General features: G+C 37.1%; 1 protein-coding gene and 1 long non-coding RNA gene across 3 annotated transcripts in view; one reads left to right on the top strand and one right to left on the bottom strand.

Moving 5' to 3' along the window:
• The window catches only part of LOC145717085 (uncharacterized), a 33607-nt gene extending 8083 nt beyond the window's left edge, over positions 1-25524 (top strand). Inside the window, exon 2 of the long non-coding RNA XR_014140096.1 lies at positions 24137-25524. This is a non-coding gene — a long non-coding RNA (uncharacterized LOC145717085). The remainder of the gene's footprint in view (positions 1-24136) is intronic.
• Positions 1-26648, bottom strand: part of SMC2 (structural maintenance of chromosomes 2) — a 65432-nt gene that overhangs the window by 28482 nt on the left and 10302 nt on the right. For both annotated transcript variants that reach the window (XM_081803295.1, XM_081803296.1), the window contains exons 9-16: positions 26345-26494; positions 24094-24327; positions 22329-22488; positions 14966-15083; positions 13581-13719; positions 13102-13221; positions 11036-11240; positions 136-271 (exon numbers count right to left, since the gene is read on the bottom strand). In XM_081803295.1, coding sequence (XP_081659421.1) covers positions 136-271; positions 11036-11240; positions 13102-13221; positions 13581-13719; positions 14966-15083; positions 22329-22488; positions 24094-24327; positions 26345-26494 — 1262 coding nt within the window. The remainder of the gene's footprint in view (positions 1-135; positions 272-11035; positions 11241-13101; positions 13222-13580; positions 13720-14965; positions 15084-22328; positions 22489-24093; positions 24328-26344; positions 26495-26648) is intronic.

Below are 26648 nucleotides of genomic sequence, written 5' to 3'. Positions count from 1 at the left end.
TCAAATAAAACCAAGGATATTATGAAAAAAGGCAAAAGTTATATTTCTTTAGATAAAATTCTTTCATTTTCTACCATGCAAGTCTTTGACCAGAAAGAAACTTTAATATATAATTTAATCTGACAGAAGTCTTACTTTTCAGCTGTGTTTTTAAGACCTGCTAATTCCTCGTCTAGAGTCTGTAGCTTATTCTCCTTGATTCTCAGCTCATCTTGAACATCTTTGAGTTCTTGAAACTTGGTTAAAATAGAAGCTGCCTGGGATCGAGCACCTGATAGAAACAAATTTTAACAGGCCTTAGACATTAAGTTACAACATACTTAGTAGACAAAAACTTTTTTTTTTTTTTTTTTAAAGATTTTATTTATTCTTTAGAGAGCGAGCGAGAGAGAAACAGCATGAGAGGGGAGAGGGTCAGAGGGAGAAGCAGGCTCCCCGCTGAGCCGGGAGCCCGATGTGGGACTCGATCCCAGGACCCTGGGATCATGACTTGAGCCGAAGGCAGACGCTCAACCATCTGTGCCACCCAGGCGCCCCAGTAGACAAAAACTTTCTAAGAATTATACTTGAAAAGATTCAATGGCAAATCTTTTATAGTAAGCTTATAAAGATATAGAATTCATTTTATCATTAGAATCTTAGGGCATATATACTTGATAAGAAAATACTTCTAAGCAGATGTGGTGGATTGTTTATTCAAAATAATCACTGCCCCTTCCTACTGGGCCCATCCCTCTCAGGGCCATTTTCCTCTCTAATATCAGCTTAGCCATGTAGTTTTCTCTGGCCAATGAAATGGAAAATGTGCCTCTTTTGAAAGTAAGCTTTAAAAGGGAGCACATAATTCACCATTTGTTTTCCCTCTCCCCTGAGAAAAGCATGTTCAAAGTAGGGGCTATTTTTCCTTTAGCCTGGGTTCCAGAATGAGAATAACACAGAACAGAGAGAAAAATGACCTACAGGTAAAGTAGCATAATTATGGTACTATTTTAAGCCACTGAGATTTGGGGGCTATTTTTTACCGCATCATAATCTGGCCTAAACTTTGATATAGCAGAGGAAGCAGAGGAAATTGGTTTCACTTTACAAGCAACTATAATTGTCTGACAACAACAGGTTGAGTTATGTTGGCAAGAAAACTCTAGGTTTGATGGGAAAATGCAAAGGTCAATTAGCATGCTATTATGAGCACTTTGGTAATATGATACAGGGACAGATATTTGCCATCCCTGAAGTAGGAACTTCAAGAACATCCAAATCAATGAAATCTAAAAAGTTTCTTCTATTTTACACATTTAAAAATATTTGATCTCTCTTTATCTTCCAATTACAGATATTAATCCTCTTATTGTATATACTGGAATTCATTTCGCTGGCTATTGTTTTCTTGGCCTAGAAAGAAATTAAGTCACTTGATACCTCAACAGGCATTATACTTGGCTTTGTTAAAAGCACAAACTGGGAAAACAGATAACCTGAATTCAAATCCTGGGCTTTGCCACTTACCCGCAAGTTATTTAACCACCCTGTAAGTTAGTTTCTACAACTGTATACTGCAGATGATAGTAATACACCTGCCACATTGTTGCTATAAGGATGAAAAGAGTTCATTATTCAAAGCCCTGAGAATAGGTCTTCATAAAATGATAAAAATGTTGTGTATCTGCATTGCACAGTTACCCATTAACTATTTGTGGTCACAGAGTCCTTGAAATGTGACTAGGACAATCGAGTAAATTATTTTATTTAACTTTAATTATCTTAATTAAATGTAAAGAGCCACATTTGGCTGCTGTACTGAATGGCACAGTCTTAGAATGTTGCCTGGCACACAGGAAGTACTATTCAGTGTTTGTTAGCTACTTGATCACTCAACATAGATCTGGAAACTCAATGTGGCAAATATTAGAATAAGAAGAATATGGTCATTATTTCATTCTCAAGGGCAGATTTAATTCTTTTGTTTTACTTTTCACAGATGCAGTGGCATATACTCAAGTTAGAACTTAGCGTTTCCTGAACAAGGGTAAAAATGTACTGAATTAAAAAAAATTTTCCAGTGACTAGAATATCCTAATAGGGCAAAATGCAAGAGAAAAAAACAAAACAACACAACCCAAAAAAACAGGAACAGACTTACTTGAGAAAAATAAAAAAAAAGCAACAGGACTGATTACTACACTATGAGCTCCTTGAGGGCTAAAATACTTCAAAATTTCTCAGTATTTAATTAAATAGCTGTGACACGGTAGGTAATCAAAAGAAAACCCAATCCTTAAGTTAGAAATAAAACTCTGGATTAAGTCATTCCAAACCCACAATTTCCTATTTTAAAAAACAAAACAAAAAAGTCCCATCCTATTTACCACACAGAATTTTGAGGACAAAATAATATAAAACTTACCTCCGAGATTTGCGGGGAAGATGGAAGCAGAATAGAAGGACCCTAGGGTCACCTCACACCATGAACAGAACTAGATAACTATGAAATCATCCAAAATGCCCCAGAAATCGACCTGAAGACTAGCAGAACAAACTCCACAAGTAAAGGCAGAAAAGAGACCACATCAAAGAAGGTAGGAAGTGTGGAGACGTGGTTTGGGAGAGAAACGGCTGCCGTGATGGGGTGGGAGTTATGCTGAACTAGCACACAGGGGAGGCCACACAGGGAAGACAGATCCCCTAACGACTAGCTTCGAAAGTGAGAGGGGCCAAATTTCCTGAGTTTTGGCAACCGGCAGAGCTTAGAACCTATAGTTTTAAAGGTCAGTGTGCTTGGGTCTGGGAGAGCCCCAAAGGTATTGTTCTTTGGACAGAGTAGGGCAAACAGCCCACCAGCAAACAGCATGGTAACAGCTTTCTGCAGAGCACCTGGGGCACGCAGTGGGGAGGTTGTGAGCTCATCTGGAAGCATGTCCCAGAGAGACAGCGTTCACAGAGAGACCCCTCCTAGAACAAAGGAACGAGTAGGCATCATTCCCCTCTCCCACCTCTCAGTATAAACATAGGGCCACATGTGAGAACCAACCCAGCAGACACTTGCTACCTAACATCCTTACACCAAACTCCATCTCCCATGCTCAGGTGGTTTCCCCCTTCCCAATCACTCTTGCCTCAGTCCCAGAATAGCAGGCTCCCACCCCCAGAAGACCAGTGCAAACCCCTGGCAACACCATGTCTCCCGACCTGGGAATTTTACAGGGCTTCGGTTCCACTGGCAACAGGTCTCATTTCACGAACAGACCAGAGCACACCTAGTTAAAAATGCTCCACATTCAGGCCAGGGACTAAACAGTGTTGCCCACAATAGGCAAAGAGAGCCTTTGCAGACAATTGGCCTGAAGGATAAAGAGGCCAGGACACACTGCAGACGCTCGTGGAAACACCAGGTCCTGGAGAATAGGGGACACTATACTGCTAGGCACTACAGAGACCTCTTCTCCATCAAGCCATTACCATCAAGAAAAGGAGTTGACTTTCCTAACACAGAGAAACAGGCAGAAACTTAGACAAAATGAGAAGACAGAGGAATCTGTCCCAAAGAACAGGAAAAGGCCACAGCCACAGATCCAAGCAAAACAAATACAGTAACATGAGTGAAAGAGAATTTATTTATTTAATTTTAAAGATTTTATTTTTGCAAGAGAAAGAGCAAGCACGTGAGTACACAAGCAGAGGGGAGGGGCAGAGGGAGAAGCAGACTCCCCACTGAGCAGGGAGCCCGATGTGGGACTTGATCCCAGGACCCTGGGATCATGACCTGAGCTGAAGGCAGACGCTTAATCAACTGAGCCACCCAGGTGCCCTGAAAGAGAATTTAAAGTAATGATCATAAAGGTATTGCACTTTAAAGAAAAGTGGAAGACATCAGTGAGACCCTTAAGGCAGAAATAAAAAAAGAACCAATCAAGAGATGAAGAGTGCAATAAATGAGATTACAAACACCCATGATGCAACAAACAGTAGGCTGGGAGAAGCAGAAAAACAAATTAATGACGTAGAAGACAGAGGGATGGAAAATAAACTTAACAGGAGAGAGAAAAAAGAATTATGCAAATAGAATAGACTTAGGGAACTCAGTGACTTCCATTAAATGTAATAATATTCATATTGTAGGGATCCTAGAAGAATAAGAGAGAAAAGGGGGTAGAAAGTTTGAAGAAATCATACCTGAAAACTTCCCTAATCTGGGGAAGGAAACAGATAACCAGACCCAGGAGACATGAAGAACCCCCCCCAAAAATCCACAAAAGCAGATCCACATGAAGACATATTATAATTAAGATGTCTAAATGTAGTGATAAATTTTAAAAAGGAGCAAAACAAAAGAAGACAGTAACCTACCAGGGAAACTACATAAGGCTATCAGCAGATTTTTCAGCAAAATCTTTGAAGGCCAGAAGGGAGTGGCATGATATACTGAAAGTGAATGAGAAAAAGATGCAGCCAAGAATACTCTATCCAGCAAGGCTATCACTCAGAATAAAAGGAGAAAGAAAGTTTCCCAAAGAAACAAAAATTAAAGCAGTTCATGACCACTAAACCAGACCTGCAAGAGAACTGACTAGGAAGGAAAGACCAAAGTGACAGTAAGAAAGCAGGAAACACAAAAGTAATAAAAATGAGTATTTCTGTAAGAAATCAGTCAATGAACTCACAAAACACAATGATGTAAAATATCCAAATACCTAAATGTGGGGAGGAGAATGGTAAAAATGAGTTCAAACTTAAGCAAATTGCTTCCTAATATAGACTGCTATATGCAAAAGATATTATATACAAATCAAAAGATAGCCAGAAATTAAAAACGACTAAAAGAAATGCAAAGGAGAAAAAGGAATGCAAATATAGCACTAAAGAAAACCAGCACACCATAAAAGAAAGAGAAAGGATGAGAAAAACTTCAGAAACAAGTAACAAAATGACAGTAAGTACACACCTATCAATAATTATTTTGAATGTAAATGGACTAAATGCTCCAATCAAAATAGGGTGACAGAATGCATAAAAAAAAAAAGACCCATCTATATGCTGCCTATAAGAGACACATTTCAGACCTAAAGACACCTGAAGTTGAAAGTGAAGGAATGGAGAAACATTTATCATACAAACGGATGTCAAAAGAAAGCTGGAACAGACATATCAGACAAAATAGATTTTAAAACAAAGACTGTAACAAGAGACAAAGACACCATAAAATAATAAAGGGGACTATCCAACAAAAAGACATAACAATTGTAGATATTTACACACTCAACATGGGAGTACCCAAATACATAAAACAGTTAATAACATAAACGAACTAATCAATAGCCACACAATAATAGTAGGGGGACTTTAACACCCCACTTACATCAATGGATAGATCAATCAGAAAATCCACAAGGAAACAGTGGCTTTGAAGGACACACTGGACCAAATGGGTTTAACAAATATATTTAGAACATTCCATCCTAAATAGCAGAATACACATTCTATTCAGGTACACATGGAAAATTCTCCAGAATAAATCACATATTGGGCCACAAAAGAAGTCTCAACAAATTCAAAAAGAACTGAAGTTGTACCATGCATCTTTTCAGACCACAACACTATGAAACTAGAAATCAACCACAAGAAAAAAATCCACAAAGAGCACAAATACATGGAGGACAAAAACATGCTACTAAATAATGAATGGGTCAACCAAAAAAAAAAATCAAAGAAGAAATCCAAAGATACACAGAAACAAATAAAAATGAAAACACAATAGTCCAAAAACTTTGAGATGCAGCAAAAGCAGTTCCAACAGGGAAGGTTACAGCAATACAGTCCTACCTCAAGAAGCAAGAAAAATTTCAAGTAAATAACCTAACCTTATACCCAAAGGAGCTAAAAAAAAACAAAAATCAAAACCAGCAGAAGAAAGGGAATCATAAGGATTAGAGCATGAATAAATGATATAGAAATTAAAAGAACAGAATAAATGAAACCAGGAGCTGATTCTTTAAAAAGATGGATAAAACTGATAAATCTTCAGTTAGGCTCATGAAAGAACAAGAGGAAAGACTCAAATAAATAAAATTACAAATGAAAGAGAATAACAACCAACCACACAGATAATACAAACAACTCTAAGAAAATATTATGAAGAACTATATGCCAACGAATTGGAGAACCTAGAAGAAATGGATAAACTAGAAACATAAACTACTAAAACTGAAACAGAAAGAAATAGAGAATTTGAATAGAGTGATTACCAGCAAGGAGACTGAATCGGTAATATAAAAACTGCCAAAAAGCCGAAGTCCAGGACGAGATGGCTTCACACGCAAATTCTACCAAACATTTAAAGAACAGTTAACATACCTATTCTTCTCAAACTAGTCCAAAAAAAAATAGAAAAAGGAAAATTCCTTCCAAATTCCTTTTCTGAAGCCAGCATTACCCTTATACCAAAACCAAATAAAGACACCACAAAAAAAGAGAACCATAGGCTAGTATCTCTGATGAATATATATGCAAAAATCCTCAACAAAATGTTAGCAAACCAAATCCAAAACTACATTTTAAAAAAATCATTCACCATAATCAAGTGGGATTTACTCCCAGGATGCAAGGGTGGGTCAACATTCGCAAATTAATCATTGTGATACATCACATCATCAAGAGAAAGGACAAAAACCATATGATCATTTCAACAGATGCAGAAAAAGCATCCCAGAGAGAACATCCATTCATAATAAAAGCCCTCAAAAAAGTAGGTTTAGAGGGAACATACCTCAACATAATAATGGCCATCTATCTACAAAAAACCTACAGCTCACATCCTACTCAATGGGGAAAAACAGAGCTTTTACTCGAAGGTATGGAACATGACAAGGATGCCCACTCTCACCATTTCTATTCAACATGGTACTGAAGTCCTAGCCAGAGCAATCAGCCAACAAAAAAGAAATAAAAGGCATCCAAATTGGTAAGGAAGAAGTAAAACTTACACAATTTCCAAATGACATTATACAATATATAGAAAACCCTAAAGACTCCACCAAAAAACTCCTAGAACTGATCAGTGAATTCAGTAAAGATTCAGGATACAAAAATCAATGTGCATAAATGTTGTACTTCTATATACTAATAATGAAGCACCCGAAAGAGAAACTTAATCAAGGGAGTGAAACACCTATATTTCCAAACTCTACAAAAAACTGATGAAAGAAATAGAGGTGACAGAAAAGATACTCCATGCTCATGGAATGGAACAAATATTGTTGAAATGTCCAAACTACGCAAAGCAATCTACACATTTAATGCAATCCCTCTCAAAATACCAACCAGGGTTTTTCAGACTAGAAGAATCCTCAAATTTGTATGGAACCCCAAAAGACCCCAAATAGTCAAAGCAATCTTGAAAAAGAAAAGCAAATCTGGAGGTATCACAGTTCCAGACTTCAAGTTATTTTTAATATAATCCACATCCATATTATTTTGAATATGGTACTGGCACAAAAACATACACACAAATCAATGGAACAGAACAGAAAACCTAGAAATAAATTCACAATTATATGGTCAATTAATCTTTGACAAAGGAGGAAAGATATCCAATGGGAAAAAGATATCTCTTCAACAAATGGTGTTGGGAAACTGGTCAGCTACATGCAATAAAAGTAGACCACTTTCCTATACCACACACACAAATAAACTCAAGATGGAATAGACGGAACTGTAAGACCTAAAACCATAAAATTCCTGGAAGACAATACCGACAGTAATGTCACTGATATAGGTCACAGCAACATTTTTCTAGACGCATCTCTCAAGGAAAGGGAAATAGAAGCAAAAATAAACATTTGGGACTACATGAAAATAAAAAGCTTCCGCACAGCAAAGGAAACAATCAACAATACTAAAAGACAGCCTACAGAATGGGAGACGATATTTGCACCTGACATATCTAATAAGTATCCAAAATATATAAAAAACTGATAAAACTCAACACCCAAAACCCAAAAAATCCAATTAAAAAATGAGAAGACAGGGCGCCTGGGTGGTTCAGTTGGTTAAGCGACTGCCTTTGGCTCAGGTCATGATCCTGGAGTCCCTGGATCAAGTCCCGCATCGGGCTCCCTGCTCGGCAGGGAGCCTGCTTCTCCCTCTGACCCTCCCCACTCTCATGTGCTCTCTCTCTCTCTCTCATTCTGTCTCAAATAAATAAATAAAATCTTTAAAAAAAAAAAATATGAGAAGACATGAAGAGGCATTTCTCCAAATAAGAAATATAGATGGCCCTTAGACACCTGAAAAGATGCTCATCACTCCGCAAGGAAATGCAAATCAGAACTATGAGGTATCACCTCACATCTGTCAGAATGGCTAAAATGAAAAACACAAGAGACAAGTGTGGCAGAGGATGTTAAAAAACAGGAACTCTTTTGCACTGCCAGTGGGAACGCAAACTAGTGCAATTACTGTGAAAAACAGTATGGAGGTTCCTCAAAAGGTTAAAAATGGAACTACCCTATGGTCTATCAATCACACCACTGGGTATTTACACAAAAAATACAAAAACACTAATTCAAAGGGATACATGCACCTTATGTCTACTGCAGCATTATTTACAATATCCAAATTATGGAACCAGCCCACCTGTCCATCGAATGATGAATGGCTAAAGAAGAGGTGGTGTATGTGTGTGTATGTATGTATGTACACACACACACACACACACACACACACACACACACACACACCCCCCCATGGAATATTATTCAGCTATAAGAAATAAGGAAATCTTGCCATTTGCAAAGACATAGATAGAACTAGGAAGTATAAGGCTAAGTGAAATAAGTCAGTCAGAGAAATACCATATGACTTCATTCATATGTGGAATTTAAGAAACAAAGAAGAAAAAGAGAGATAAGCCAAGAAACAGACTCTAAACTATAGAGAACAAACTGATGGTTACCAGATGGAGGGCTGGTAAGGTGATGGGTGAAATGGGTTACAGGGATTAAGGAGTGTACTTGTTGGGATGAGCACTAGGTATTGCATGTAATTGTCAAATCACTAAATTGTACACCTGAAATTAATACATCACTGTATGTTACAAAGAAAAAAACTGATACAATCAATATTGCATAATGATTCTTTTTACTTTTTTGAGTCTTATTTAAATTCAATTTAACTAACACATACTGTATTATTAGTTTCAGAGGTAGAATTTAGTGATTCACAAGTTGCATATAACACCTAATGCTCATTCCATCAAGTGCCCTCCTTAATGCCCCCATCACCCAGTTACCCCATCGCCCCCACCTTCCCTCCAGCAACCCTCAGTTTGTTTCCTAGAGTTAAGAGTCTTATGGTTTGCCTTCCTGTTTTCCTCATTTTTCCTTCCCTTCCCTTATGTTCATTGCTTTGTTTCTTAAATTCCACATATGAGTGCAATCGTATGATTTTTGTCTTTCTCGGAACTTATTTCACTTAGCATAATACCCTCTAGTTCTATCCATGTCATTGCAAATGGCAAGATTTCATTCTTTTTGATGGCTGAGTAATAGTCCATTATGTAAATATATATGTGTATTTTATACCTTATCTTCTTTATCCATTCATCTGTAGATGGACATCTGGGCTCTTTCCATAGTTTGGCTATTATGGCCATTGTGGCTATAAACATTGGGGTGCATGTGCCCCTTCGGATCACTATGTTTGTATATTTGGGGTAAATACCCAGTAGTGCAATTGCTGGATCATATGGTAGCTCTATTTTTAACTTTTTGAGGAACATCCATACTGTTTTCCAGAGTGGCTGCACCAGTTCTCATTCCTACCAACAGTTTAAGACGGTTCCCCTTTTTCCACATCCTTGGCAACACCTGTTATCTCCTGAGTTGTTAAATTTAGCCATTCTGACTGGTGTGAGGTGGTATCTCATTGTAGTTTTTGATTTGTATTTCCCTGATGCCACGTGACATTGAGCATTTTTTCTTTCATGTGTCTGTTGGCCATTTGTATGTCTTCTTTGGAGAAATATCTGTTCATTTCTTCTGTCCACTTCTTGACTGGATTGTTTTTTCGGTGTTGAATTTAGTAAGTTCTTTATAGATTTTGGATTCTAGCCCTTTATCTGATAAGACATTTGTAAATATCTTCTCCCATTCCGTAGGTTGCCTTTTAATTTTGTCGACCGTTTTCCTTTACTGTGCAAAAGCTTTTTATCTTGATGAAGTCCCAATAGTTCATTTTTGCTTTTGTTTCCCTTGCCTTTGGAGATGTATCTTGAAAGAAGTTGCTGTGGCCGAGGTCAAAGAGGTTGCTGCCTGTGTTTTCCTCTAGGATTTTGATGGATTCCTGTCTCACATTTAGGTCTTTCATCCATTTTGAGTTTAAAGTTCCAGTTCCTTTTGACTCAATACATTTAGTACTGAGTATTAATCTTGTCTTCTAGGCTTTCTTTTTGTTGCTGTTTGTCTCATATCTTGTGTATCTTTTTAGTTATTTATTTTTACTTTTTTTTTTTTTTTATCATTTAGGTTTAAGCCCAAAAGTAAAGCCCAAAAAAACCACAACCAACCCTAAAAGTAAATAAATAAAAAGTCAAATCATAAATCTTTGCACTTCAATATTAGATTTTTAAGTCACTAGTAAACTGATATGCTTAATAACTCTGTTTCTGCTTCTCCTTTTTACAATCTTACCTATCTCTTAGAGCTACTGAAACATTAAATGAACTAATGGTATGGTTCCTGGCATATCCTAAGTTCTCAATAAACATAGAGAGGAAAGAATATGTAGTAGAGGTTCAACATTAGCTCTGAAATCCAACTCTTTGAGTTAAAATACTAGCTCTAACACTATTTGCTATTGAATGCATTACTAAACTTTTCTAATTTCAATTTCATTCCCTAAAAAAGTTGGAAAATAAAACTTTATAGAATAGTTGTAAGGAATAAATGAGGGGGAAAAAAAAAAGCAAATATATATAGCACCTGGCATAGAATGAATTAAATATTAGCTATTTTTATTCCTTGCAAACAAAAAAGCAACCTACCTCCACTCAATGTCCCATGAGGATCAAATACATCACCCCCTAGAGTTACAGTTCTAGTCATTATCCTTTTATCAAAGGCCACTTTTTTTGCATTATCCATATTATTACAAACAAACGTTGTTCCAAAGACAAATTCCATTGCTTTCTGAAGTTCTGGTTTGTATTCAACCAGGGAAAGAGCCACGTGAACATTGTTAGGACCAACCTGTGGGAAAACAACAAATATATCACAGTACATACTACCCCTTTCTTTTCAAATATTTTACAAAACAGAACTGCTATACTAGAAATTTAAGTACCACTTACCTAGCACTACAATTCCTTTTGACCTTTCTAAAATACTATGGAAAACAAGAGTTTTAGAAAAAATTTCAAGTTTAAACATTGAAACTTCTATGGCTAAGTAAAATATTTAAAGTACCAGGTACTATGAGAGTGTCTATTAAGCAGGAGCCAGTACCAAGTTTCTAAATCCAAAATGGACTATTTGGACACTCTCTTAGTTAAAATACGGCAATTGCTGGATCAACACAATTATATAAAATGTTTTATTTCAATTATTAATTTGCTTTTTCTATAGTGAATACATTTTCATTCAAATTAAACATGCTAAGCAGCCACCTATCAGTTACAGAAAAACACAACTAGCCATTGAGAGGGTAAAAAAAATTTTAAATCTCTCGGTGTTGTATTTTGATCCAACTGCCTCTTCTCAACCTTTGTTGATGTGTACTTCTGCCCATCTTTTTAAAACAACTAAGCATCCTTTAAGGAGCTTAGCAGCAGCAAGACAAATCAAAATGAAGGCAGCTCTGTATAACAAATGTTCAGCATTGCCCTCTGACATAGCAGCTATCATTAAAAAGGTTTGGCTAAGGGACCTGGCTAAAACTATTTTTGCTACTACCTGAAACCCCACTTCTTACACTGGGACTTGTCCAAAAGCTGAAGTAACTTCCAAAATCTTCCAGACCTAATGGTGATTTTTCAAAGTAAACAAAGTACTAACCAGAAACACTACCTTTTTTTTTTTATTCTTATGTTAATCCCCATACATTACATCATTAGTTTTAGATGAAGTGTTCCATGATTCATTGTTTGTGCATAACACCCAGTGCTCCATGCAGAATGTGCCCTCCTCAATATCCACCACCAGGCTAACCCATCCTCCCACCCCCCTCCCCTCTAGAACCCTCAGTTTGTTTTTCAGAAACACTACCATTCAATTACTCTGCACTCATTTTCCTTCTGAGAGTATACATGTCAATACAACTGTATTTTAAAATAATTTTCACTGAAGGCTTCTCAATAGCAGCAAGAACACTGAGTATCCATTTAGTATCTTAATTATAAATGCATTTCTAGGTTTCACAGAACTGTCTTTTCAATTGATGCACTTGGAATGCCTGCTCAATAACAAACTGGTAACACTGCTAAACATTAGGATTGGCTTCATGTTATTACCCAATATTACACAACTATAATTGCCTTTTAAATGTATTGCCTTGTACTCCTCTGGGGTTTGTTTTTATTTTTTTTACTAATAGCAATACCACTTTAGATCCACCTCAGCAGCTGAATGGGTATCCTGGTCCCCTGCTTTGTATGTCCAGAGGCTGGAAGGCAACCGAGAGAAACTCTAATAGAGAAGCATCTCTATAAGATTGATAGATAACAGATGTCACTGTGGGCAGTTTAACTGTGTCTGGCATGAAAAAAAACTGAAGAATTCTGGTATTTATAAACTCTGTAATTCTCGTAACTCAGAGATTGGAAATTTAATACCATGTGATTGTCATGTGACCGGACTGAAGGTTTAAAGACATTTTAACATTACAACTTTGTAATATCAAAGGTAGTTTTAGTTTTCCACTGTTTCTACTGGTCCTTCCATCTATTTTCACAAAAGCCACCCTTTTTTTGTAGCTTAAATGTTTAAGGCATGGTAACAACAAAATTTTGTGGTTCTACATATGATTATGTCCCCCAAGTTAATGTCCTCCAACTAAAACAAAACAAAACCAAACTAAAAAACAAGATGTACATAAAACATAAAGAAGACTTACAAGATTCTGAGCAACCCTCAGAGTTTCTGGAGCAATACATCGGGCTGAAATTTTATTGAGTGGAATTATAGTGTATCGACGTTTCAATTCCCCCTTTTCTAGTAACTTTTTTCCAGTAATCTAAAAAATTGTGCATTTGAAATAAGGAAATATTAATGACAGAAAACGTTCAGAGGGAAAGAGTGCAAGTTTAGGAATCCACAATTAAATGTTTAGTGCCTAGTATCCTGAACAATGGAAAGTCTAAAACTGATAATATGCATTCTGGATTCCTAAGTAAATATAAGACTTCTTTGGGAATACAGTTTATCAAATATACTATAATCAATAATATAATAAAAAGTCATTAACTGAACAGCTACACCTGTAAAGATAACCAACCTTAGGAATAGCTTAAAACATCAAGAAAGTACTTAATTCTAGCAGCTCATGATTTTTCCAGCTAAGGAGGAATTGTAAATTTTCTTTAATTAATTTACCTCTGTGTCTACTATAACATTGTAGAGCCGTTCCCCAGCCACCAATTCTAAAGCTGTGGTTGCAGAAGTATCTTTCACACTAATCAGGGAAGCTACAAGTCCCTTCACACAATTTCTATTCCAGTTCTTCTCTGGATCCCTAAAATAGAACAGTTGACAAAAATTAATCTGAAACAATAAAACAGAAAAAGTTGTATTTTACTAGTGAAGAGCTCGTCCTAGCAACACATCAAAAGCATGTACACTTTTAAGAAAAACAAAAATTTGGGCGCCGGGGTGGCTCAGTTGGTTAAGCGACTGCCTTCGGCTCAGGTCGATCCTGGAGTCCTGGGATCGAGTCCCGCATCGGGCTCCCTGCTCGGCAGGGAGTCTGCTTCTCCCTCTGACCCTCCCCCCTCTCATGTGCTCTCTGGCTCTCTCATTCTCTCTGTCTCAAATAAATAAATAAAATCTTTAAAAAAAGAAAAAAAGAAAAAAAAATTTAATGTTCAGATGACTAGTCAACTCTTGTTTTAAGTCACTCAAAAGATCTTTCAGTACGTATTGTTTTCAATGAAACAAAAATAACTTTGATGTTATAATCTTTTTTTTTTTTAAGATTTATTTCAGGGGCGCTCAGTCGTTAAGCATCTGCCTTCGGCTCAGGTCATGATCCCAGGGTCCTGGGATCAAGCCCCACATCAGGCTCCCTGCTCCGTGGTAAGCCTGCTTCTCCTTCTCCCACTCCCCCTGCTTGTGTTCCTGCTCTATCTCTCTCTCTCTGTATCTTTAAAAAAAAAAAAAAAAAAAACTTTATTTATTTCAGAGAGAGTGAGTGCAGAGCCCCACACAGGGCTCAATCTCAGAAGCCTGAGATCATGACCTGAGCTGAAACCAAGAGTCAGACACTCAACTGCCTGAGCCACCGAGGCTCCCCTGAGGCTATAATCTTTGTAATACATATATTACTCTAAGTATTCCATGAAAAAAACCCATGTAAATTTGTAAATTGTAAAATGTTAATGTTAGATATTTAAAGAAACTTTGGACTGAGATCTAATTTCCCTCATTTTGGTCTTAAGAATTCCCACTGCCAACACTTGAAACATTTCAATAAACATTTAAGGAAAAAAATGCCAATTAAGGAAAAGCAGCTTACAATATTTTTCATACAAAAATCTTAATGTTAACAAAATTTTCAGATTGTCTTCCATCTTAAATGAAAATATATCTTGGTTAACATTTCAGTAAGTGTTTAGGGAAAAAATACCAATTAAGGAAAAGTAGCTTACAATATTTTTCATACAGAAATCTTGATGTAATGAAATTTTCAGATTGTCTTTGAGCTTAAATAAAAATGTATCTTGGCTATTACCACGTTAAAATTTAAGGTTTAAATCTCTTACCTGTAGGCAAATTGAATATTAGGAAATCTGGCTAAGAGAGCTTCATATGTTTCTTTCAATCTACTGATATCACGAGATAGCTGCCTGCGCTTTTCCAGAAGTCCTTCCTCTTTGTTTTCTGAACAGTAAATCACAAGTAAATTGAAATAGAGTTTTAAAAATGCAAATATTCTACAGTTTTAAAGAAACTATCAGTAACCTCTATTTCCAGAGCATTCCTAGAAGCAAAATACAAATTTCTGGTATTAAATAAAAAGAATGCTTAATATGAAAGATCAAGTAGACAATTATTACCAACAAGTAACAGAAATTTTCATTCCAAAAACAATATATGAATTGAATAACTACGAATGTGGAAATATACAAATGATATTTTGGGAGTTTTCAAATGGCACTTTGGTGACCAAAGCAGGAAACTGTCAGTAGTGAGTTTTCAAAAATTCAAAGAGCTGGGAAGATGGTAAAGTGGAGAATCTTAACCTCACCACATCCCATGGATTCAACTAGATAACACCTACATCAGTGTAACCCAGAAAATTGCCCAAACACTGACAGAACAGACTCTCCACAGCTAAATGTAGAGAAGAGGCCACATGAAACAGGGTAGAAAGGGCAGAGATACAGTCAGGAGCCAAGCAGACCTGCAGGATTGTCAATGGAAGGGAGGGACACCGAGGGCACAGAAACGGGAGAGAAATGGACTGTAGTCACACCAGGCACCCCAAGCACAGGGAACCGCAAGGGGAAGACAAATCCCCACTGAACGGCGCCTGGGTGGCTCAGTCAGTTAAGCATCTGCCTTCAGCTCAGGTCATGAGCCTAGGGTCCTGGGATCAAGCCCCGCATCGGGCTCCCTGCTCAGCAGTCGGCTTCTCCCTCTGCCTGCTTGTGCTCTCTCGTGCTCATTCTCTCTCTCTCCCCTCTCAAATAAATAAAATCTTAAAAAACAAACAAAACAGAAAAACCATTTCCCTTTGAAAACCAGAGGGGCATAATTTCACAAGTTCTTATGATCTGTAGGGACTAACACTTGGAACTTTAAAACTCAGCAGGCTCAGCTCTAAGAGAGCTGAGAGGGTGAGAGGAAACAGACTCCCCAACCTTAAAGAGATAGCACGACAAATAGCCCCACAGAGACACAGCATAAAAGCAGCAGTCTGAAAAGCTGCCTAGACTATTCTGGTGGGAGATTTGTTTACCAGTCTCAGAGCATGTGCTGGAGGGGCAGGGGTCCTTGGGAGACTTCTCCGGGAACAAAAGAGCTGGCAGGCACTATTTTCCTCCTCTACCACCCCCTGGATCCTAGACACACAGACACTTGCAGGAACCAGCATAGGTCTCCACCTAGCTTGCTAACAGTGCATCTCACTCAAGTTTTGCAGACTTGTCCCTTCCCACAACAGACCTGTGCAAACCTTGATAAAACTGCTGCCGCACTCTGCTTTCTCATGTGGACCTGCCCCCTCCAATATGCCCTGGGTCAGAGCCCATCCAAAGCAGTCCAAGCCAGGCAGGGTACAAACAGCCCCAACAGGGACCAGCCCAACTCTAAAATAACTCCCTACGCTGCAGAGAGGGGGAAGATAACTACATATACCAGTCCTACTGAGGCCTCAGCAGTAGGCTGGGGTCATATATCTGGTCTGACTGTAGGCCTCACCCACCAAGGGCTTTCTCCGGGGAAAACAACAAGCAGTTCTGTGCTACCCCAGCAGTTCTGTGCTAATGGGCCATCACTACCTACCTCTTCTCCCCTCCCCCCCCTCACTTCCCCTGACACTAGCTGCTGACTGCCCCATGATTTAGGAGCAGTGTTGGGGTATCCGTGTGGTCTCAGCAGCTTCTTCCTCTCTGGCAAACACCTGGTCTGACTCAACTCAAGCCCAAGGCAGCCCCAGACTGGCCCACTAACAACTCAGGGTTCAAACCCTGTCCATGACAGGCAAAGAGAGACATTCCAGACAACTAGACTGAAGGCAAAAGCAGCTTAGCCACAAGAGTAGGGTACACATATCACATAGGAGATACCACTGAAGCATCAGGTTCTGGTGAACAGGGGACACTGCGCTGAGGGCATTACAGGAACTCTTCTTCAGAAGGTCATTACTCTCAAGAGCAGGAGACGTAGCTAATGTTCCTAACATGTAGAAACAGACACAGAGAGACAAAGTGAGGAGATGCAGGGATATATCCCCAAAGGAAAGAAGAGGACAAAAATCACAGCAAGAGAGCTCAATGAAACAGAGAGGAGTAATATGCCTGATAAAGAATTTAAAGTAATGATCATAAAAATACTCACTGGACCTGGAAAAGTGAACTTCAGTGAGACCCTTAACAAAGAGACAGAAAACAAAGGAGAACCAATCAGATGAAGAACTCAATAAACGAAATTAAAAATACTCAAGATGGAACAAATAGACTAGAGGAGGCAGAAGAACAGATCAGCAACCTAGAGGACAAAGTAACAGAAGGCAATCAAGCTGAACAGGTGATAGACAAAATAACAAAAAATGATTACAGACTTAGGGAACTCAGCAATACCATCAAGTGTAATAACTTTCCCACTATAGAGATTCCAGAAGGAGAGAGAGAAAAGGGGGCAGAAAATTTGAAGAAAGAATAACTGAAAACTTCTTGAATCTAGGGAAGAAAACAAGTCTAGATCCAGGAGGCAAAGAGAGACCCCAACAAAATCAACTCAGTGGGGTCCAAACCAAGACACAGAGTAATTAAAATGGCAAAAAGTTGTTATAGAGAATTTTAAAAGCATCAAGAGAAAACAGTTACAAGCAAGGGAAACTCCGTAGGTTATCAGTTGATTTTTTGTTGCAAACCTTGTAAGCCAGAAGGGAGTGGCATGCTATATTCAAGTGCTGAAAGAAAAAAAGCCTGTAGCCAAGAGTATTCTATCCAGCAAGGCCATCATTCTTTTCAAGTGCACATGGAACATTTTACAGAATAGATCACATATTAGGCCACAAAAGAAGTCTCAACAAATTCATACCACAATGCTAAGAAACTAGAAATCAACAACAAGAAAGTCTTCAAAAAGTACAAACACATGAAGGATAAAAACATGCTACTAAAGAATGAATGGGACAACCAAGAAAAAAAAAAAAAAAAAAAAAAGGAAATAAGTACATGGAGACAAATGAAAATGAAAACACAGTGGTCCAAAATCTTTGGGATGCAGCAAGCTGTTCTAAGAGGGAATTTTATAGCAATACAGGCCTACCTCAAGAAGCAAGAAATACCTCAAACATCCTAACCTTATACCTAAAGGAGCTAGAAAAAGAACAAACAAAACCCAAAACCAGCAGAAAGAAATAATATAGATTAGAGTAGAAACAAATGAAAGAGAAACTAAAAGAAAAGAATAAAAGAAACCAGGAGTTGGTTTTTTTAAAAAAGATCAACAAAATTGATAAACCTTTAGCCAGACTCAGCAAGAAAATAAAGAAGACTCAAATGAAATCAGAAATGAGAAGAAATAACAACCAACACCACAGAAATACAAATAACTGTAAGACAATATTATGAAAAAATATATACCAACAGGGCGCCTGGGTGGCTCAGTCGGTTGAGCGACTGCCTTCGGCTCAGGTCATGATCCCGGAGTCCCGGGATCGAGTCCCGCATCGGGCTCCCTGCTCGGCAGGGAGTCTGCTTCTCCCTCTGACCCTCCTCCCTCTCATGCTCTCTGTCTCTCCTTCTCTCTCTCTCAAATAAATAAATAAAATCTTTAAAAAAAAAAAAAATTTTAAATAAAAAAAAAAGAAATATATACCAACAAATTGGACAACCTAGAATGGATAAATTCCTAGAAACATATAACCCAACAAAAATTTATTTCTTCCTGTTTCAGTTTAACAGACTGACTACCAAAAATGAAACTGAGTCAGTCAGTAATATAAAAACTCCCAAAAAGCCGAAGTCCAGGACCAGACGGTTTCATAGGCAAATTCTACCAAACTTTTTTTTAAGATTTTTATTTATTTGACAGAGAGAGACACAGCAAGAGAGGAAACACAAGCAGGGAGAGTGGGAGAGCGAGAGGGAGAAGGAGGTTTCCCGCAGAGCAGGGAGCCTGACGTGGGGCTTGATCCCAGGACCCTGGGATCATGACCTGAGCTGAAGGCAGACGATTAACAACTGAGCCACCCAGGTGCCCCTCTACCAAACATTTAAGGAACAGTTAATACCTATTCTTCTCAAACTATTCCAAAAAATAGAAAAGGAAGGAAAACTTCCAAATTCATTCTATGAAGCCAGCATTACCCTGATTAAAAAAAAAAAAAAAAAAGATAAAGACACTAAAAAAAGAGAACTACAGGCAGTATCTCTGATGAATATAAATGCAAAAATCCTCAACAAAATATTAATAAACCAAAACCAACAATACATTAAAAGAAATCATTCACCACAATCAAATTTATTTATTTATTTATTCCTGGGTTGCAAAGGTGGTTAAATAGTCACAAATCAGTCAATGTGATATATCACATCAACAAAATAAGCGATAAAAACCATACAATCATTTCAATAGATGGAGAAAAAGCATTTGACAAAGTACAACATCCATTCACGATAAAAGCCCTCAACAAACTAGGTTTAGAGGATATATACCTCAACATAATAAAGGCCCTGTATAAATAACCCACAGCTAACAACATACTCGATGGGGAAAAACAGAGCTTTTCCCCTAAGATCAAGAACAAGACAAGAATGCCTACTCTCACCACTTGTATGCAACATGATACTGAAGTCCTAGCCACACCAATCAGCCAACAAAAAGAAATAAAAGGCATCCAAACTGGTAAGGAAGAAGTAAAACTCTCACAATTTCCAGATGACATGATACTATATATAGAAAAATCAAAAGATCTACCAAAAAACTGCTAGAACTGATAAATGAATTCAGTAAAGTTGCAGGATACAAAATCAATGTACAGAAATCTGTTGCCTTCTATGTACCAATAATCAAACAGCAGAAAGAAAAATTATACACCAATAATGAAACAGGAGAAAGAAAAATTAATATTCCCATTTACAATTGCACCAAAAATAATAAAACACCTAGAAATAAACTTAACCAAGAGGGTAAGAGACTTGTATACTGAAAACTATAAAGTACTGATGAATAAAATTATAGATAACATAAACAAATGGGAAGGTATTCCAGGTTCATGGACTGGAAGAACAAATAATGTTAAATTCACCATACCACCCAAAGCAATCTACAGATGTAATGCAATCTCTATCAAAATACCAGTATCATTTTTCACAGAACTACAACAAACAATCCCCAAATTTGTATGGAACCACAAAAGACCCTGAAGAGCCAAAGCAAATCTTGAAAAAGAAGAACAAAGCTGGAGGTATCACAATCCTACATTTCAAGATATACTATAAAGTTGCAGTAATCAAAACAGTATGGTACAGGCACAAAAGTAGACACATAGATCAATGGAATAGAATAGAGCGCCCCAAAATAGATCCATGATTATATGGTCAATCAACCTTCGACTAAGCAGAAAAGAATATACAATGGGAAAAAGTCTCTTCAACAAACGGTGTTGGGGAACTGGACACTTTCTTACACCATACACAAAAATAAACTCAAAATGAATTAAGGACCTAAACGTGAGACTTGAAACCATAAAAATCCTAGAAGAAAGCATAGGCAATAATGTCTCTGACATCAGCTATACCAACATTTTTCTAGATAGGTCTCCTGAGGCACAGGAAACAAAAGCAAAAATAAACTATTGGACTATGTCAAAATAAAAAGCTTCTACACAGCAAAGGAAACAACCAACAAAATTAAGACAACCTATGGAATGGGAGAAGATATTTACAAATGACACATCCATTAACGGTTAGTATCCAAAATATACAAAGAACTTAAACAACTCAACACTAAAAAAACAAATAATCCAATTAAAAATGGGCAGAAGACATAAACAGACCTTTCTGCAAAGAAGACACAGAAATGGCCAACAGACACATGAAAAGATGCTCAACATCACTAATCACCAGGGAAATGCAAATCCAAACCACAATGAGATATTACTTCACACCTGTCAGAATAGCTATACTCAAAACAAGAGACAATAAGTGTTGGCAAAGTTGTGGAGAAAAAGGAACACTTGTGCACTGTTGGTGGGAACGCAAACTGGTGTAGCCACTATGGAAAACAGCATGGAGGCTCCTCAAAAAATTAAAAATATGATTACCATCTAATCCAATAATTTCAATACTGGGTATTTACCCAAAGAAAATGAAAACAATAATTTGAAAAAATATACACCCCTATGTTTATTGCTGCATTATTTGCAATAGCCAAATTATGGAAGCAACCCATGTGTCTATCAATAGATGAATGGATAAAGATATGATATAGATATACAATGGAATATTACTCAGCCACAAAAAAGAATGAAATCTTGCCATTTGCAACGCAGATAGATCTAGTGAGTATAATGCTAAGTGAAATAAGTCAGTCAGAAAAAGACAATTACCATGATTTCACTCATGTGGAATTTAAGAAACAAAGCAGCAAATAAGGAAAAAAAAAGAGACAAACCAAAAAACCACTAACTATAGTTAACAAATTGATGGGGAACATGGTAGGCGGATGGGTGAAATGAAACAGGTAAAGTGGATTAAAAGTACACTTAATCATGATGAGCACTGAGTAATGTATAGAACTGTTGAATCACTATACTCTACACCTGAAACTAAAATAACACTGTATATTAACTATACTGGGATTAAAAAGAACAGCTGTTTTATACTTAGTTGACCCTTAAACAATGGGGTGACTTGGGAGGAGGTTGGGGCACTGACACCCCTGCCCCACACAGTTCTAAATCCATGATTTTTTTTTTTTTTAAGTAACCTCCATGCCCAACATAGGGTTTGAATTCACCACCCTGAGATCAAGAGTTGTATGCTCTACCCACTGAAGCAGACACCCCTAAATTTGTGTTTAACTTTTGACCCTCAAACTTAACTAATGGTCAAATGTTCACAAGAAGCTTTATGGAGAAGATAAATGGTTAACACATAGTTTGTATGTTTTATGTATTATATATTGTGTTCTTACAATTAAGTAGGTTAAAGAAAATACATTTACAGTACTAAATTGTATTTATCAAAACAAAAAAAAGCCTCAAGTAAGCAGACCCATGCAGTTCAAGCTAATGTTCAGGGATCAACTGTATTTAGAAATATTTCTTACACTAACATCCATTAATAGAGTAAAAAAAAAATTCGTACTTGCTATTTCCTTTATTTAATTTCGTTTCTATCGACAATCACTACCTCCTAATGATTTAATATCAAGTGTTTAAATGCAAACCTTCATAATTTAGCTTTTTCATTTCGGCTTCAAGTTTTTCTTTAAGTTTCTTCACAGCCTCTAAAGCTTCTTGATCCTTCCTGTAGCCACTATCCATCTTCTTAACTTCAGCCTGTTTAGTCTTTAATTCTTGTTGGGCATGTTTCAACTTCATCTGCGCCTGTTATTGAAAATTTAATAGACTATGTGAGGCAAACAGTGCTAATGATTAAATGGCCACAAATGCAGATTGGTTTAAGAAACATCAGCCTTGAAAATGTAACTGTTAGGTCACTTGCATTAGTATCTCAAGGGATGAATCATTTCCCAGTATTTTCTCCTCAGAAAACTATTCAGAGTCTAAATGAATATATGCTTAACCTAATTCATCAAATAATTTATAATTTAAGTCCATATTTTTAATACTTATTAAAGATTACATTACTGAGTTCAAAAATTATATCCAAGAATAACTGTCATTAGCTGGTTAAATTAAAAACACAATAGAAAGCTAGTAATCAGAACTCTAGTTCTCTTCCTTTCATATGTGTATTTGTATTTGTGTATTTGTGAGTGTTGTTCAATTAACAGTGGAGAAACTGTATTGAGCAGTAAGAAAATTACACTGGAATGGGAAACTAAACTGACAAGAGAAATTTCAGTGCTAGGAGTTGGATATTCAAATGCTAGTTTATGTAACTGAGTACACTGTTCCTTAAAAGAATGAACCAGTATTCTGAGATCTAGGTGGATGTCACCTCATCTAAAACTGAATAATGGTGGACTTTTCCCAATATATAGTAAGTTAACAGAAAAACTGAGAGGACCTGAAAGTTTTTCTATTGATTTCTTACAGATTTTTGTGACCATCATCTTTGAATGGAAAAGTTGCAAACGTGTAACAGAAAATGTTGAACAGGATTAATACCAACACAGATATGAACATCTGTATATATTTTTAAAGAGGAGTTGTCTTGTAAAAAAATTTAAAAATGCGTGAAAAAATACATGTATTTTTTCTTTCTGCCCTCAAAACTCTTGCATCCATAGGACTTTAAAAGCTGCACAACTATCTAAACAAATTTGAGGGGCGCCTGGGTGGCTCAGTCGTTAAGCGTCTGCCTTCGGCTCAGGTCATGATCCCAGGGTCCTGGGATCAAGCCCCGCATCGGGCTCCCTGCTCAGCAGGGAGCCTGCTTCTTCTCCCACTCCCCCTGCTTGTATTCCCTCTCTCGCTGTGTCTCTCTCTGTCAAATAAATAAAATCTTTAAAAAATATATATATACAAATTTGAAAGCCTTCACTGACAAGCCTTAAAGATTATGAAATTAGTGTAGGGAAAGGGAAGACTAGAATGGGGGAGAGGGAGGTAGAGGTACTTCCAAGGACGAAAGGTAAGGACTAAGTGCGGTGGGCACAGAAATGGACAGGATGTTTGTTTTCCTGTTAAAGCTTAAGACTGCAACTTTATGTTGCCAACAAAAACAGGGAAAAGAAATAAGAAAAAACAAGAAATTAACCTCAAATATTCCATACAATACTACAAATAAAGCACTTACTGAATTTACAATTTCAACTAACCTATGAAGGTAGTTAATGTTGTATAGCATCTTAAACTATTGTCATCAATATTTAGCAGTTAAGATATAGAGTGGCAGAATAACAAATTCCATGACACTGATCTGAATATTGTCAATGTTTTACAACAACTGCTAAAGCATAATGTGAAGCAGCTTCTTAAAAAAAAAAAAAAAGCAATCACACGGTCGTTAACGTCTATATTTACCTGTTTGGCTTCTGTCTGAGCTTTACTTATGTCATTCTTACAGGCCATCATTTGACCAGCAAGAGTTGCTTCGGCCCCGTCGTCACTGCTAGACAGGCCGGCGGAAACAGCGTTGAAGTGCTGCTGTGCAGCAGCCAAAGCTTCAGCATCTTTGTTACCTGCTTCCTGAAGGGCGTTCAGCCCATCTGTTATCTTTTTAACCTCTTTTTCCTTTGCGGCTAAAGTTCTAGAATCCTTCAGAAAGAGTTTAAGATTGGAAAGTATTAGGTTTTAGGAAAGACATCCATTTTTTCCTATACACCTATACCTTTAGGTCATCAAATTTCATAGCATTTTGAAGTGGACATGGTTAAAAGGAAAATAATTTAACCATCATAACTTTAAATACTTTATTTCCATTTTGAAATTCACCCTGTTTTTCAGATAAACGTGCCCTTATACTACCAGAAATACTTTCATTCCATATGTTACAGTCTAATCTAGAAATTAGCTAAAATATTATAGTGCAAACCAACCATTTGAAGAAACTAAAAATCACTTTCTAGAGCTTTAAAATTGAATAACCATTCTACTCTAAGCTTCAAAGTAGAGACTGTAGGATTAGGAGCGTGTACACGAAAATTTATAAACTATCAAAGGCCATAAAATTTAAATATTAAATACTTATGGGAACAGCATTACTAATACTTAACATCTTTTAAGTTATATGCACTATAACACCATATATACTAAGATACCAGCACTGGAAAAAAATAGAATCCAGCTATATTATTTACATGAAAGTGACCAGAAATTTTGGCCCACATGTTTAACTCATGATTCATTAAATATTTATTAGATGTTTACCATGTACCAGGCATTGTTCTAGACATTAAAGACATGGTCCTCAGGGACCCAATATTCTAGAATGGAAGACAGAGGAAAAAATAAAGCAAGGTAAAGGGACGGAAAGTGATGGAAACTACTATTTTAAGAACAATGAGGGAAGGCCTTTTTGTGGTGACATTTTGAGAAGAACCTACATGAAATAAAAGGAATGATCATGCTGATACTAGGGGGACAAATAATAGGCAAACTCCGCAGAACATGCTTAGGTGTTTGAGGAACTGTGGTTGGAGCACAGTGAGCAAGTGGAAAGGAGCCAGGAGTCCTATCAGGTAGGGATGGTAAAGGCTCAATTATACATGTGACTTTGAAACCATTAAGGAATTTTAAGTACAAGAGTGATGTGATCCAATTTATATTTCAGCTTCTGTAAAGAGCTGACTGTAGAGCAGCAAGAGTAAAAGCAGGATAACTGATATGGACACTATTATAGCATCCCTCATGGGTGATGATGGCTTGCAGGTTAGCAGTGATGGAGGTGATGAAAAGTGGCTGTATTCAGGATGTACTTTTAAAGTCAAGAGAGTTTGCTGATGGATTAGATATGGAGTTTGAGAAAAAAGGTGGAATGCAGGAAGACTCCAGGATTTCTGGACTGAACAATTAGGTTAATAGTGGTGCCTGGTACCCTTTTCTAACATAGGGAAAATTCAGCTACTAAAAGAGGTTTGGGGGGCGCATGGGTGGCTCAGTAGTTAAGTGTCTGCCTTCGATCCTGGGATCGAGCCCCACATTGGGATCCCTGCTTGGCGGGAAGCCTGCTTCTCCCTCTCCCACTCCTCCTGCTTGTGTTCCTGCTCTCGCTATCTGTCAAATAAATAAATAAAATCTTTAAAAAAAATAAAATAAAAGAGGTTTGAGTAGGCAGGGAATATTTAAGAGTTCTCTTTTTGATACATTAAGTTTTAGACTTTTTGTTAATCATGTATGTAAAAACATCAATCCAATAGCTGGACAAATATTCAGGGAAGGAGTCAAGGTTAATTATAGATCTGAACATCACCCTGCAGATGGTATTTTAGGGCTACCAGGCTGGATGGGATTACCTAAGAAATGAGTGCATATAAAAGAAGCCTTTTTGTGGTTTGTCTATCTAGACTGGATTCAATATTCCCATATTCAACTACCTAATCAACATCTCTACTTAGATGTTTAACAGGCACCTCAAGCCTATTATGTTCACACTGTACTTCTTTCTATTCTCTACTAAGCTAATGGTAACAATATTTCCAATTGTCAAAGACAAAAATCCACTGCTATATTCCTAGCCCAAACTATACTTGGTCCATAGCACACACTCAATAAATATTAATGTAACAGACAAATGTATACTAGTGGAATTAAACTGAACTTCATATTTACTTACCTCAATCATATTTTTCTCTAGCTCTTTGCGTTTGTTCTCTTCACTTGCCAGATTTTTCTTCTTGAGATCAAAGGCACTTTGAGATTTAGTATTAACTCGCTGAGCTTCTGCAAGAGCATCTTCTAAAGATCGGAGTATACCTCCAATTTCCTATAATCAAATGCACCCAATTCAATCAACGTACTTATAATTTACTCATGTCATCATCTTCTTGTATGACTTCTAGAAGATTTACTTTTTATAAGCTATTTATTATCATACATTAAGATTAACAAATCAATATGGAAGACCATGCCCAGTGAAT

The sequence above is a fragment of the Leptonychotes weddellii genome, chromosome 14 (assembly GCF_054177405.1).
Source record: "Leptonychotes weddellii isolate Sample4059 chromosome 14, ASM5417740v2, whole genome shotgun sequence".
Taxonomy (NCBI): domain Eukaryota; kingdom Metazoa; phylum Chordata; class Mammalia; order Carnivora; family Phocidae; genus Leptonychotes; species Leptonychotes weddellii.
Note: the sequence above shows the minus strand (reverse complement) of the source record. Positions and strands in the feature narration are given on the sequence as shown.